The sequence below is a fragment of the Rana temporaria genome, chromosome 9 (assembly GCF_905171775.1).
Source record: "Rana temporaria chromosome 9, aRanTem1.1, whole genome shotgun sequence".
NCBI lineage: Eukaryota > Metazoa > Chordata > Amphibia > Anura > Ranidae > Rana > Rana temporaria.
Genome location: NC_053497.1, coordinates 82,541,890 through 82,557,207, shown reverse-complemented (window position 1 = coordinate 82,557,207; position 15,318 = coordinate 82,541,890). Strand labels below are relative to the sequence as shown.

Here is a 15,318-nt window from a genome sequence, read left to right as displayed (position 1 = left end):
CATTGAAGATTCCAGGGAATGGGCGTTCCTATGGTGAGAGAAGGTGATTGACGGCCGGCCCTGGCACGTCACGCTTCTCCGGAAATAGCCGAAATAGGCTTGGCTCTTCACGGCGCCTGCGCATAGCCTGTGCGCAGGCGCCGTGAAGAGCCGAGACCTACTCCGGCTGTCTTCGGGGAGCGTGACGTGCCAGAGCCGGCCGTCAATCATCCTCCCTCTCCATAGGCACGCCCATTCCCCGCGGGAGTCAGAATCTTCAATGATCAATAGCACAGTGAGTACGGGGATAAAAAAATGTAAGACCGGCATACTGTAGCTCGCGCTACGATGCCGAATGTAATGCTATAATGATGTTAAGGAGGGTGAACAACCGCTTTAAGGTGTTCTCAAACCCAGGACCCTCACTGTATCTGGTCTCCCACAGTACAGAAATGCAATTATTTTCGTAAATATAAAACTGCTAAATACTCCATCAGCAGTATATAGTAGTCTAGCGACTTCTATAAAGTTTTGATTGAAGGAGTTTTTATTCTCCCCTGACTGGCCTATGAGGCTGTAGGACCCTGGCCCCCTGTCTGGACTATGCTGATCCCATGGGGAATAATATTTTTTATTTTATTAAAGTGGTTGTAAACCCACTTTTTTTACTTTTACCTACAGGTAAGCCTATAACAAGGCTTACCTGTAGGTAAGGAGAATATCTCCTAAACCTGCACGGTTTAGGAGATATTCCCCTCGCAATGCGCCCCATGCGCAGGGGGGGGGGATCTACGGCGAAAGGACCGGCAGCCGCCGGACCTTGCCGAGTTTTAAATCTCCCGCGCACACGCACGGGAGTGACATCATCGCCGCTCCAGCCAATCACAGCGCTGGAGCGGCGATACCCGGAAGACACGCCGAGGCAAGATGAAATCTCGCTCGGCATGGACCAGGTAAGTGCTACACACCTCGTTCCGAGGTAAGTATTTCATAATGAGCGAATATGCGGTGCATATTAGCTCATTATGACTTTTGCCTTACAGGAGAAAAAAAAAATGATGCAGGTTTACAACCGCTTTAAGGGGGGGGGGGGGGCGCGGGATGACACCACAACTCTAGCAGTCCACACCAAACTAAGCATGCAGAGTGCCCACAGTTCTGCATTCTTGCAACCTGTATTCAGCCGACGGCAGGCTAAAAGCACCCTAACCACTAGCATAACTCAGCTGGTCCAGACTCTAGATAGATCCCAACCATATTGTCCTAGATGCCATGATGAACAGCAAATGGCTCAGACCATCAACGTACTGCTGAGGGCCCGAGCCAGCCGCTCCCGCCCCCCTCCACAGACCAGTGATCTCTGGGTGTTCGTGTCTAATCCCATACCAACCTTCTCTTTGAAAGCAAAAAAGACAGGAGCTAGTTTCCCCCCCCCCCCCCCTATTAAAAAAGACACATGGAAAGTCAAGACACCCCATAAAAAAAGGTTTGTGGAAGCCACATTTGCCTTATGTTATGTCTGGCCTCATGTAGGATGGTGATGATGCATCTACTGTCTATCAGATGCACAAATTCCGTCTTTCTACCCTTTTACACCATCAACGTCCAACACGATTGAAGCTAGGACAGACATAGAATAACAATTTTATAAAGAACAGTCTTAAAAATGTAATACTGTTTTATTTGCCTCAAAAACATTTCAGCATTCTAAACATAAAAAAAAAAAAAAAAAATATATAATAACAGAACAATGCAATTTATAAGCACAGAATGTTTTTCAACTCCATATTCCTGTACTCAGTCTTCACTTAAGGGTGAAGACATGCCTACAGTCTTTGTTTAAAAAAAAACTACCGCACTTCTCAAAAAAAAAAAATAAAATTATATAATAAACCCATACATTTCTCATGCCAGCTGAACTCCTTTCAACGACTAACAGCAGAAATCTATTTCACTATATACAGAAAGACAACTTTTAAGCTAAATTGACGCCCGATGTAGTGTAAGTCTTGATGTGCATTGCTTTGGGCCAAAATGACCAATCCAAAAAGGATTTTTTTTTTTGCCAGGGATGTTCTTAAACCCTGAGGTAATATCAGCTCCGAAAATATGCACCATAAGAATTTGTCTAGTTTACAGATATGTACAGTTTATAACCCAGGATTTGCTAAATAACCATTTAGTAACATCTTAAATTAAAAAGGAAAAAAAAAATGCCTGAAACATTTTTAAACGCTTTGATACACCAACAGCAAAGTGCAGAGTGAGGAGAACACTAGAGCGCCCGTTTTTAAAAACGATTTGAAATATGTACAGCTTTGATACAGTTTCAGATTGCTCGTTTTACACACACAGCTATGTAATGTAAACCAGTTACAACTCCAAGAGCATCGTTTTTTGAAACTATGATATCAGAACCCAATTTTTGCAATTAAACCTAAATAAACGGCAGGTGACCATCATAAGATGGCAGCCGAAGGTGGTTCCCCTACTCTAAGATTCACAATTGTACAACTTCATTCATCATCATCTTCGTCATCATCTTCCTCCTCCTCGTCATCATCATCTTCATCATCGTCATCGTCCTCTATTTTTTTTCTGGGCAACTTAGGAGCACACTTAGGGCTGTCAACTTTTCCTTTGGATTTGTAATCGGCAACATCCTAAAGGAAAAATGTAGAAAAGGGTCAGTTGCTGCATAGATCAGCCTCATTAAAAAAATAAAAAAAAAAAGACTGCTGGAACCTGGTTGTTTGCAGAGTTGAGTTGTATGGTAAAATCATGCATTAATCTGGGGGGGGGGGGACCATAACCCACTGCTATGCCTGCTCCGATATTGTGAAAGGGAAAAGTTACAACGGTCTTAAACATTTGGGACACCGATATTTTTATATATATATATATATATATATATATATATATATATATATATATATATATATATATATATATATATATATATATATATATATATATATATACACACACACATACATACATACATACATACACACACACACACAAGTTCACTTCAAAATAGTAAAAGCATTACCTTTTCATATTTCTCTTTCAGCTTGCCGGCCTTGATGTTGTAGGGTTGCTTCTCACCATCACTCAGGTTGTTCCACATCTCACCTAGTTTTTTTGCAATATCACCGATGGAGATGCCAGGATTTGTGGATTTGATTTTGGGACGGAATTCTGAGCAGAACAGGAAAAATCCAGAGCTACGGGAGAAGCAAAAAGTTATTGGTTACTTTAAGACCCGCAACACATTTTGTTATAGCTGCACAAAGCTTACTTTAAGGCCTTTTAAGGTGAGGGAGTTTGGTTTTAACAATACAAAATATAAAAAACTTACGGTGGCCTCTTTGGGGCATTTGGATCCTTCTTCTTCTTGCCTCCCTTAACTGGTCCAAAATCTTTCATTTCTCGGTCATATCTCACTTTGTCTAACTTTGCCATATCGTCAAACTTAGACTTCTCTTTTGCGGACATAGTCTGGCAAAGAAAAAAAATACATTTTTAGCAACTAAAAACATATCTGTTAAAGAAACAAAAACCTGTTCATGTGTCAGCATAACATACATACCTTCCATCTTTCAGAACATTTCTTTGAAAACTCTGCAAAGTTCACAGGGATTTCAGGATTTTTCTTTTTGTGTTCCTCACGACACGTCTGCACAAAGTAGGCATAAGCAGACATCTTGCCTTTAGGCTTCTTGGGGTCACCTTTAGCCATTCTGAATCTGTAATTAAATATAAAACCAATACTTTAGATTATTATAATTATATATCACACATACAAAGATTTAGCATATGGAGCTTTCAATCATCTGCACATAGAGAACGAGAAAATAACATAGAAAAACGAAAAAGCATTTTCACTGGCCGCACATCTGAAAATGTCGGTTGCCCTATTGCCATGGTGAGGTTTCAGCTTTGAAACATCCCGAGCAACTAACCCAAAGCAGATATGTAGATCAGGATAACAAGTCCTTAACTGTATGCTTGTCCCAGGGATATGTCAACTATATGCACACTTGTAGAGGTAAAAATGTGTGGAAAAGAAAGAGAAAAAAAAAAAAAAAAAGGACAGACATATATATATATATATATATATATATATATATATATATATATATATATATATATATATATATATACGCGTTATGCTACAAGCCATGTATACACAAACAAAAGTGTGTTCATAGCGCAACAAAAAAAAAAAAAATTAAAATTGGTCCTTCGGAAACGTTAGTAGCACTGATGTGAAAATGACAGGTTCACTTGGCAAATATGACAATCAGGCACTTTGCTCTCTGCAACTGAAATGCAGTACAAGCTGGTGATCTGTAGGGGGCGCTTCAACAAACATATTGGCCAATGACAGAAAGTTGCATCTGTCATCAATAGCACCGCCCACCAAACTAACCAAAAATAGGGGGAGGGCCAATGAAAACTACAATTCTTCTCTAAAATTATATATTTTTTTTTTATATAAAAATAAAATACAATAGGAATTAAAAAAAAAAAAAAAAAAAAAAAGAAGGGGGGGGCGGCAGTGGGGGGGGGGGGTCTGTTTACCCGATAATAAATAATAAAAAAAAGGTTTTAAAAATATAAAAAATTAGTTACAACACAACCCTAAAGATGTTAAATGTAATATAAGTGGGGTTAGATAAGGTCACCCCAACAATAATGAATATAACACCTTCTCCTGGATAATGAATTTGTAGTAATAAATAATAATAATAATGTATTATTATGATGGAGTGGTATGTGTGTAGCGCTGCCATAGTCCGTGGCGGGCACAGCCCCAGTCTCTCTGCATAGAGGCTCTGCACTGGGAGGGAGAAGCGGAGACAGGTCACCAATAATTCATCTTCCATTTTGTGGAAAGCTTGTTGATGAAAGAAAGTGACCCTGAAATGATGTGCATTAGATTGGGGTGCGGGGTGTGGGGGTGTGCGGGTAGTGCTGGCTGCAGGGTGTCCCCCGTCCTCGGTATACATAGAGAAGTGGCCGGTCCCTCCATTCCTTTCTATCTAGATCTCTCTCCGCTTTGCTCTCCATTCACTAAAATGGCTTCTTCTCCTCTCCCCTCAGTACACAGCCTGCAATGCACACAGCGCGCATTTCTCGCCGGCACTGCTCCGCTCTCCCCGCACCGATTCGGACCGGACCGGTGTCCCCAGAAAGAGCAGGCGATTGTCTGTCACAATCCGTTCTCCCCGTAGATCGGGTCCCTCGGGGAGGGCTGTAGTGGCCGGTTATCGGAGCGCCCCCCCCCTTCCCTCCTCCTCCCTCGTCGTTGAGGCTTAGCGCAATCCCATGTATAACAAAGAGCTGCGATCAGCCATGACAGGCAGAGGGGGGGGGCGGCGGGGAAAAGTACCGGAGAGACACACCGGACCGACAACAACACCCCAACTGGCGGGAGACGGGAGGGGACAGGGTGGGGTGCAGAGTGGGGGGGTTACCGGGGGGGTCGGGGGCTCCGGGGTACGGGAGGGGAGGACATTACCGAGAGACTAGTTTTAGGCACCGGGTTTACAAACCGACCGTACCGAACCACCCGGGGGGCACCGGGGAGCAGATAGGGGAGATAGAGAAGAGCCGGGTCACCTCCTTAACCCCCCCCCCCTTCTTCTTCCTCCCAAGACAACAAGGAGATGACAGGGACAGCCATGATACTGCAGACACACCGAGCCCTCCAGGGGCCACATTCTTCTCAGGGGCCACACTCCTCTCAGGGGCCACACTGCACACCTCACCCATTCTACACCCACACAGGGGGGCTTCTACCTGTCCGCGGGCTCCGTACCCCTCACACAGATAAAATTCTACCACACAGACCACCCTCCACACACCCCGACCACCACCAGAGAATGGCGGTATACGTGAGCCCGGGGTTCCCCGGACTTCTCCCCCGTTCCCCTCACACACACGGACCGTGCTGGACCTACCTGTATTGTTCGCCTGGTGTGAATCCTGCGCACGCCGCTCACAACTAAAAGCTTGACTCGCAGCCTCGCGCTAGCTTACTACGAGAACGAGCTGATTGGCTAGAGCGCACTCCCCGTTTAAAACAACCTCCCAGCCCTGTCATTGGGCCGGCTCCTCATCAATATTCACCACGCCCACCCGCCCCATTGGACGACGCTCCGGCGACGTCATTCATTCAAAAAGAACACCCGCCTGGGGATATGGAACGAAGGTGCAAAACACGGGCAGTGTTTTCCTATTGTAATGTGTGTGGAGCGACGTCACGCTGTGTGTACACCGTGCAGAGCCCCGCGCTCAGCGCCCATTGGAGAACAAGGCTCACTCTATTATAGAATGCAATCATCATACTCAGAATGGGCCTTGTATATGTGTTACACTAGTTCTAGTATGAGCACAGGAACCTACACTTCACATCCAATAGGTTTACTCTTCTACAGCAAATCTCCATTCACACCAACATAGTCATATATATTGCTGCATATGGTGGAAGAAAGATACAAAAAAAAAAAAAAAAAGACAGTTTTGGTGCCCAATTCCAAGCATGGATTAAGTTTTAAAAGCATATGACCACACACCCATTCTATTGGCTAGAGGAGTAAACATATTCTACGCACCAGAATGCATATTATATACAGGGCTGGACTTACCATTGGGCTTGACTGGGCTCAACCCCTGGGCCTCACCCAATAGGGGGCCCCGTGCCCAATCGCGGCAACCCTCCCGTTCACGGCAATCGTGGCAACCCCCTCCCGCAATTTAGCGGCAAATCCCCTCCCGCAATTTTGCGGCCATTGCGGGAATCCCCTCTCGTAATTTCGCGGCAACCCCCCCGCTCAACAACTTCGATAAGGAAGGTAGGCGGATCCAGCACCCCCCTCAACAACTGTGATCGGCGGTAACAACCCACCCTCCCGCTTCTCTGCTCCAGGGGGCCCCTTTGATTATTAAGCCCAGGGGCCCCCACCACCCTAAGTCCTGCCCTGGATAGAATATATATATATATATATATATATATATATATATATATATATATATATATATATATATATATATATACATACACACACACACACACACACACACACACACACACATACATATATACATATATATACACATACATACATATACACACACACATACACATACATATACACACACACCAGGGATTTATCCAACATTTTACATACCATATAGTCACATCAGTCCCTGGCCTCAAGGAGCTTTCAATCCAAAAAGGTCCTTGCTTCAGATGCCCACATTCTACAATCAATTAAGGCTGGCTAACACCGCATCCAATTCGCAGGACATTTTAAAATCTGTTCATTTGAATGAGGCAGGTTCACATTTGTGCGTTGCATTCGCACTCCACATTGCCCAAAAACGTGTGCGTTTTCTGGCTATTGTGGTGTGAATTGCAGGCACATACTCTTCTATGGGAACACATCCGATTCACAGATGCGTTCCGTTGTAAACAAGAATTCTCTCCCTCTCCCTGCTCAGCTGATCCGCAGATACAACAGCTACTTTTTCTCTTTGTGGAGAACACGGAGCTGGAATTCACACTACACATGTGTGAATCCACCCGGAGGACCGGTTCCCACTAGTGCGATACCAGACATTGCATGTGATTCGCACCACATTGCTGTTCAGATCACATGCAATGCGATTTCGGCCATACAAACTGTATGGCTGAAAATGCATCATATTTGCACCAAAAAGGTGCAGGACCCTTTTTGGTCCACACTGGAATCAGATCGCATGGGTGTTCACACTGCAATCTGCTGACCAATCTGGGGATGTTAACTTTACATTGACACCCACAGCGGTTCGCAGATCTTGCATCGTACCAGTGTGAACCCGCACTTAGACCAGAACCATCCAAACCCTTTCAGCATCTCTTTGGAGTATGGGAGGAAATCTGGGTACTGGAAGAAACCTTCAAAAAGCACCAGAGAACAGACAGACTCCATGCAGAAAGTGTCCCGACCAGGATTTGAACCGACTGACAGGTGGTTAATCCCTCAGTGTCCGGCTACCTCGATCCCCGGTGGTTTGTCCAGGCCCTTTTGGACCGCCTGCCTCTCAATGGCGCTCCTCAGACTGACTCCCCACCGAACAGCAGTACAGCTTGGGATCCTCAAAGGTGGGAACCCAGCAAGGACAAACCCTCCTGATTGGCTGCTGGGAAAGAGCACCCAAACCTCGACTCCACTGCTGCCACCTGCAGCACCGGGGCTAGAACACCACCCGAGTACAACAGAATAAGCCCACAGCACAGCCAAGCTGAGACAGAGACCCTGTTTTGCATTTAACAATCTGGATCAATGTTTAACTACACTCTGATCTACCCTTAAATTTAACTAGAACCCATACTATAAAGTACATAGGCGCTACATATATATGTAGCGCCCCCTTACTTTCAGTATGGGCACTACGCTAAAGTTAGTGGGGAATGGGAGGATTAGTTCACTCCCATTCACAATTTATTGAAATTTGGGCTGTTGTCAATTCAGAACTGTCCTGTGGGTCAGTCTGCGCTCCAGGGGTGCGTTACCACCCCTGGGCGACAGTTGGCGCTGGAGGGGTTCTGACAGACCCATCTTCCCCAGCAGCCAATCAGAGGAGTGTTTCCCTAGTTGGGCATGCTGGGGGGGGGGGTATATCTGTGGCAACCGCCATGTTCCATTCTGTTCTGTGGTCTACTTGACCTTAGTTGCGCATCATGCGGAGCTTCACCCTGGCATCGAGAGGGGCCCCAACGACTTGCTGGGTCCCAGACCTTCATTGAATGGATCCTAAGCCGAGAGCTGCACGGTGGGGGAATGGCTCGGGGAGAACCTAGAGATAGAGGTTGTCCAGGAGGCCTAGACGAACCATCGGGGATCCGGTCATCACATTGCATGACAGGTACACTAAAGCTGTCAATTGGTGACCCTTATTTAAACTAACTGGGAGGATTAGCTCCATTCAATCCTTCATATCCAAAATTGTTGAGCCTGTGGCAGAGGTCTTGAGTCAGACCTGCGGCAGAGGTCTGTTCCTCCCAGTGATTTGCAAGTGTCGCTCCGGCTGCCAGGCCTGTGACAACCGCCTGTCCGGGGGCACTTTACCCACTCTAGTTGGAGTGGCGACGAGCTGAGCTAAATTTTTGCCGAGAGCAGGCTTGCTCTCCTTCATATCCAAGGCCTGATACTAAAGTTCTCTCTATGCTCATCAACCTTTCTCTATTGTGTCATGTTGATGTTGGCCGTGTTGGGCCTTGGAATAAAGCATTGAAAACGTATTTGATATCTGGAAACTCGCTCTGTACCTACACTCACAGGTGTCACCCCTAAACCAAGAAAGAAAAGGGTTACTTTATTTATTTTAAATAAATATATGTAGCGCTACCCCCGAAGGAGCCGCTGAATAGTTTGGGATCGGCGTATTACCAAACTATTCAGCGGCTCCTTCGGGGGTAGCGCTACATATATTTATTTAAAATAAATAACACACACGGACAGGTGTCCACCTTAGGAGAGCCTTCTCCAACGTGGACACTCGATGCAGGGAGGAGTCATCAGCGCCACCGGGGACCCCAGAAGTCGAGGAACGGGGCAACTCTGTGCAAAACAAACTGCACAGTGGAGGAAAGTATGACTATTTTTTTTTTTATTTAAACAAAGGGGAGGGTTAACAATCCCTTTAAGTGATGGCAAGTGTACCCTTTAGGTTCTTCTGATAGATTACGATATTTTTACCTGTAAAAAGACAATTTAAATATTTAAATTTTATCAGATTAACACCAACACACATTATCTTGCTAGGAAGTCTCACACCCCATCTATCTCCATCCTCCCTGGAGAATACACAAAATTTGCAGCAGATATATTGCTGTGTTAGCATAACAAAAACAACAGGTAACAAGTTGTGTTTGGGGCAGGACCAGGGCTGTGGCAGTCATCTCAGCATGAGTCCTTGACCTACACAAAACCTGCATGTTAAGAATCAGACAAAAGACCAAGCAGGGTTGTCCACAGATTTGCATACCGATTCAATGGCTTATGCCTGGTACACACAATGAGATTAATGGAAGAATGATCGTCCTTTTTTATTGCCAGCTAATCTCGCATCGAAAAAATAAAATAAAAAAAATTGTACAAGAGAACAAAAACTCAGAAGCAATGCAATATAATATATATGTATTCTATTTTTGGACGAAAACTGTACAGATTAAAATGAAATACATACAATCTGTATCATACAAGAATACATTTTTGGGCTCGTCTCATCTGATCATGGTGCACGTTTATTAAAACCGGGATAAGCAGAGATCATGATGATCACCGCTTATCTCAGAGCATTGCCGGTTTAATAAGCTGAGATAAGGAGCAGAGAACATGTTCTCCGCGCACATGGCCGTTTTGTCACAAACGGCCAGTTTAATAAACGGAGATCTGAAGATCTCACAGACCTTCCACTGAAATATCTTCCTTCCATATTCACCAGCTCAGAGGTGGAGAATCTGGTGTGATTAGAGGAAGAAGGCTTATTTCCTCCTAATATCAGCACCAGTGGGTTAAAAAACAAATATATATATATATATATATATATATATATATATATATATATATATATATATATATAGCGCCTGTGTACTTTCTGTACAGGTGCTATGTTAAATTTAGAGGGGAATGAGAGTTATTTTGCTCTCATTCGATGTGATTTTGTTAAATTTGGTTTCTGCCCGGCTGGACTGTTCTGTGGTTTCTTTCTGTGTTCCAAAGATACCGTTCCATCTTTGAATAGCAGGTGGCGCCAGAGGGGTCTGTGGTTTCTTTCTGTGTTCCAAAGATACCGTTCCATCTTTGAATAGCAGGTGGCGCCAGAGGGGTCTGTGGTTTCTTTCTGTGTTCCAAAGATACCGTTCCATCTTTGGATAGCAGGTGGCGCCAGAGGGGTCTGTGGTTTCTTTCTGTGTTCCAAAGATACCGTTCCATCTTTGGATAGCAGGTGGCGCCAGAGGGGTCCAGGCGGAGGCGCCTTCTGTCAGCAGCCAATCAGAGGAGTTTCTCCCTCGCGGGGCATACTGGGGGAGGGTACTTCTAGGGCGGACGCCATTTTTTGGGGTTTTTCGCCCGTTCCAGGTGCGGCACCCACCTTCAGGGTGTGCGCACATCACGGGCCCCGGGGCGTTATGGCCTACCAGGCCGCGGCGCACATGCTACGTGGAGTTCCTGACTCGGGGCTCTCATGGCCCGGAGCAACTGATGCTGCCAAGGAACCCCAGTGACCCATATTCTAAGAAGATCCCAAGCGAGTTACGCTGTTCGGTGGGGAGTCGGTCTGAGGTGAGCCCGGAGGCGGGTGATCCAACAGGGCTTAGACAAACCATCGGGGATCTGGGTGGCCGGACACTGAGAAGTCGGTGACCCCAAACTGAGAAGTCTACCTGAGGGAGATTCAGGCAAAATTATATTGATTGGGAGGATTCGCTCTACTATCCATGTTCCTGAGTGTTGGGCCTGTGGCAGAGGTCTCTACTAATCTTAATTCTATTAGAGCCAGGTCAGTGGCAGAGACTTGTTCGTTCCCAGAAGTTCCAAGTGGTACTCTGGCTGCCAGGTCGGTGTGGGAGACCTGTCCGGGTACACTTTACCCACTATGGCTGGAGTGGCGACGAAGCGAGAGTTACCATTGAAAGCAGGATTGCTTTCGTCATCCATAGGCCTGAATCTGCAAGTCTGCTCTTTTCACCAACCTTTTCTATCTACCTTGAGTTGACTGTTGCCATGTTGGGCAAGAAATAAAAGCATAGAAAACATCACCCTGCTGTTTGGACATTCCATTCCATCATTGTATCTCATCATCATCATCCCAAGACACATCATAGAGGTAACATAATCATGCCGTCCCAAATCTAACCACCGGCTCCTCCGGGGGTAGCGCTACACATTTTATATATAATCTCATACATACATACATACATACATACATACATACATACATACATACATACACACAGACACAGGATATATATAGTTATCACATGTCTGAAAACATGAGATTACAGGCCCACCCACTTTTACACAGATCTCGGCCATTTTCAGAGGAGATACCTCTCCTCTGCAGTGGCGTAACAACCGGGGGGGCCGTCGGTGTGTCTGCCCCGGGCGCTGAGATGAGGGGGGGTGCCAGCGCCCCCCCGGTTATATCGGGATGAGGCGGGTCTCTGTTGCTGCGGTCCGGCCCATAAAAAAGATGGCCACTGGGCTGTCACGGCTCCGTCCTCTGCCTATGGCGAGTGCACTGCACGAGCCAACGACTGTCACTGTCCCTCCTGAGTCTTCCTGACTCAATCGGCTATTCAAAAATGGCGCCATTACGTAACTACGCATGCGCCGCCTTGCGCATACGAGCTTTGCCGAGCCATGACTGGCTCTTGAAAGCTGCGTATGAATGATCAGATTATCATACAATTGACTCGAAAGCAGTATTTTTCGTACGATTTTCTGATAGTGGGTATGGGCCATAAGGCAGCTAGGCAAAGATTGTTTTAACTTACAGGGAAATGGGGGGGGGGGGGGGGACAGGTTTACAACAAAAGGCATGTTTAACCACTTAACCGCTAGCCGTAAATTAACGGCCTGGGCTTTGTGCGGTGATATCTGAATGATGCCTGCAGGCATCATTCAGATATTGCTGGTTTCTGCACACCATAGAAATGATCATAGCAGCTGTTCCGCCGCTTGATTGTTCTTACAGGCGGCAAAAGGAGATGGTCCCGCCCCCTCCTGCCGCCATCCGGTGCTTCTACCGACTCACCTGTGCGAACGGTAAACGGTGACAGGATCCGTCGGCCCCAGTTCTTGACCATAGAGATTTCCGGTGGACCAGATTCTCGCCGGAGTCTCTATGATCGTCGGAGGCCAGGCGCGATTTTATGACGTCACGCCCGGCCTCTGCATTAAAAAAAAACAAAAAAAACTGGTGCCGCCTCGGCTGGGAAGCCAGGATCTTTATTTTTCATTTTAGGCTTCCCAGCCTAGGAGGAGAGATGTGGGGTCTTATTGACCCCATATCTCACTGTAAAGAGGACCTGTCATGTCATATTCCTATTACAAGGGATGTTTACATTCCTTGTAATGGGAATAAAAGTGATCGTTTTTTTAAAAAAAAATGTGTCAAAATAAAAGTAAAATGAACATTAAAAAAAAAAAAAAAAAGTTTTTAAAGTGCCCCTGTCCCTGTGTGCTCGCACGCAGAAGCGAACGCATATAAAAACGGTGTTCAAACCACACATGTGAGGTGTCGCTGCCAACATTCGAGCAAGAGCAATAATTCTAGCCCTAGACCTCCTAACTCAAAACATGTAACCAGTAACAAAAATTAAAGCGTCGCCTATGGGGATTTTTAAGTACTGAAGTTTGGCGAAATTCCACGAGCGTGTGCAATTTTGAAGCGTGACATGTTGGGTATCCATTTACTCGGCGTAATTTCATCTTTCACATTATTCAAAAAATTGGGCTAACTTTACATTTTTTTTTGTAAAAAAATGAAGCTGTTTTCCCCCCCAAAACGCGTTTGAAGAATTGCTGCACAAATACGGTGCGAGTTAAAAAATTGCAATGACCGCCATTGTATTCTCTAGGGTCTCTGCTTAAAAAAAAACAAAAAAAAAACAAACACAACACAACACAACACAACACAATGTTTGGGGGTTCTATGTAATTTTCTAGCAAAAAAAAAAAAAAAGGATGATTTAGGAGCGAAGTGTCAGAATTGGCCTGGTTGTCAAGTGGTTAAATACAGTGTTTTTACCCACTCCCTACTGTTCCCAAGCCAAAAAAGTGGTAAAAAATAGTTTCCATTCTGGTCAGCCAGATTACTCTGATCCAGAACAAGCCCACATCATTTCTGCCACTTTTATAAGAAAAATAATTTTCCAGGAGTTTCAATCTTTGACTAGAAACATGGGGTTGATTTACTAAATGCAAAAATAGGACATTCATTTTGCGAGGGAAAATTTTCCCCAGAACTTGACAAAATTAGGTGAAGCTCTGCTGACCTCCACTCCCCCCCAGTCATGTGCAACTAAAAATATTTTTTTTCCTTGCATTTGATTTTTTGCAATTTTCAATTCATTAAGCTAAAGAAAAAAATCTCTGCAAAATGAAAAGCCAATTAGTCTTTAGTAAATCAACCCAATAGCCTTGCATAATGGAGTACAGTTCTTGTATCTAAAAGGGGGCTAGGTAAAAAAAAAAAAAAAAAAAAAAAAAAAAACACCCCAACTTAAATTCTTCACCATTTTGCCCCTTTGGTCTGCATCCAAAAGTTCTTCTGTTGTGCCACCTCTAAGACAATATGAGAGAACACAGACCTCTTATGAAGATTATGACCCAGATTCACAAAATAACGGCTATCTTTAGGCGGGCGTAGCGTATCTCAGATACACTACGCCGCCGTAACTTATAGCGGCAGGTCCCGTATTCAGAAACATTTTCCGCTCTAAGTTACGGCGGCGTAGTTTATCTGATACGGCGTAAGCCCGCGTAATTCAAACTAGGCTAGTGTGGGCGTGTTTTATGTTAATGTATCGTGACCCGACGTGATTGACGTTAACGAACGGCGCATGAGCGCGCATGCTCACCATCACGTCTCGTTTTCAAATTAAAAATTGCGCCCGCTCAATGCCTAGTCGACGTGAACGTAACTTACGTCCAGCCCCATTCACAGACGACTTAAGCAAACAACATAAAACGTGAAAAATTTTACGCTGTTCCGACGTCCATACCTAACATTAGTACGTCTCATAGAGCAGGGGTAACTATACGGCGAAAAAAGCCTTACGCAAACGACGTAAAAAAATGCACCGCATTGCATACTAGCTCATTATGAAAAACCTCAGAACAATGCCCTAAATGTGCATAGGCACTCTTAGTACACAGCTGACATATTCCACTGGAGTTACTTCTGGGTTTGCGGCGCTGTAATTAGCTGGAGCCGCAATGATGTCACTCCGCACATGCACACGGGACCCGCCGGTCACTGCACAAGTTCTAAAGGAATGGCACCAGCGGCCCGTTTCTTCAGTGCACATGTGCTGATGACGTCGGCAGCAGCGCATATACTGAATATCTCCTAAACTGCAAGTTTAGGAGATATTCACGGTACCTACAGGTAAGCCCTGTTATAGGATTACCTGTAGGTAAAAGTGGTGTAACAGAGTTTACAACTGCTTTGGCTTTCATTTCGATAATAAACTGAACAGGTTGTCCAACAAGGTAACAAATTTATGGGAAGATGAGAACAAGGGAGCATTAGCATATAAGAACCTGAGATAGG

General features: G+C 45.0%; 1 protein-coding gene across 2 annotated transcripts in view; it reads right to left on the bottom strand.

The window, feature by feature from the left end:
• Positions 1–1,847: 1,847 nt before the first annotated feature.
• HMGB3 (high mobility group box 3) overlaps positions 1,848–15,318 on the bottom strand; it is a 69,113-nt gene continuing 55,642 nt past the window's right edge. Inside the window, exons 1-5 of one of the 2 annotated variants that reach the window (XM_040323810.1) lie at positions 5,949–6,054; positions 3,572–3,728; positions 3,341–3,480; positions 3,032–3,206; positions 1,848–2,642 (exon numbers count right to left, since the gene is read on the bottom strand). In XM_040323810.1, coding sequence (XP_040179744.1) covers positions 2,496–2,642; positions 3,032–3,206; positions 3,341–3,480; positions 3,572–3,721 — 612 coding nt within the window. In that variant the 5' untranslated portion in view covers positions 3,722–3,728; positions 5,949–6,054 and the 3' untranslated portion in view covers positions 1,848–2,495. Of the gene's footprint in view, positions 2,643–3,031; positions 3,207–3,340; positions 3,481–3,571; positions 3,729–5,948; positions 6,055–15,318 lie in introns of those variants that run through there. The other variant, XM_040323811.1, reaches the window with a different exon arrangement.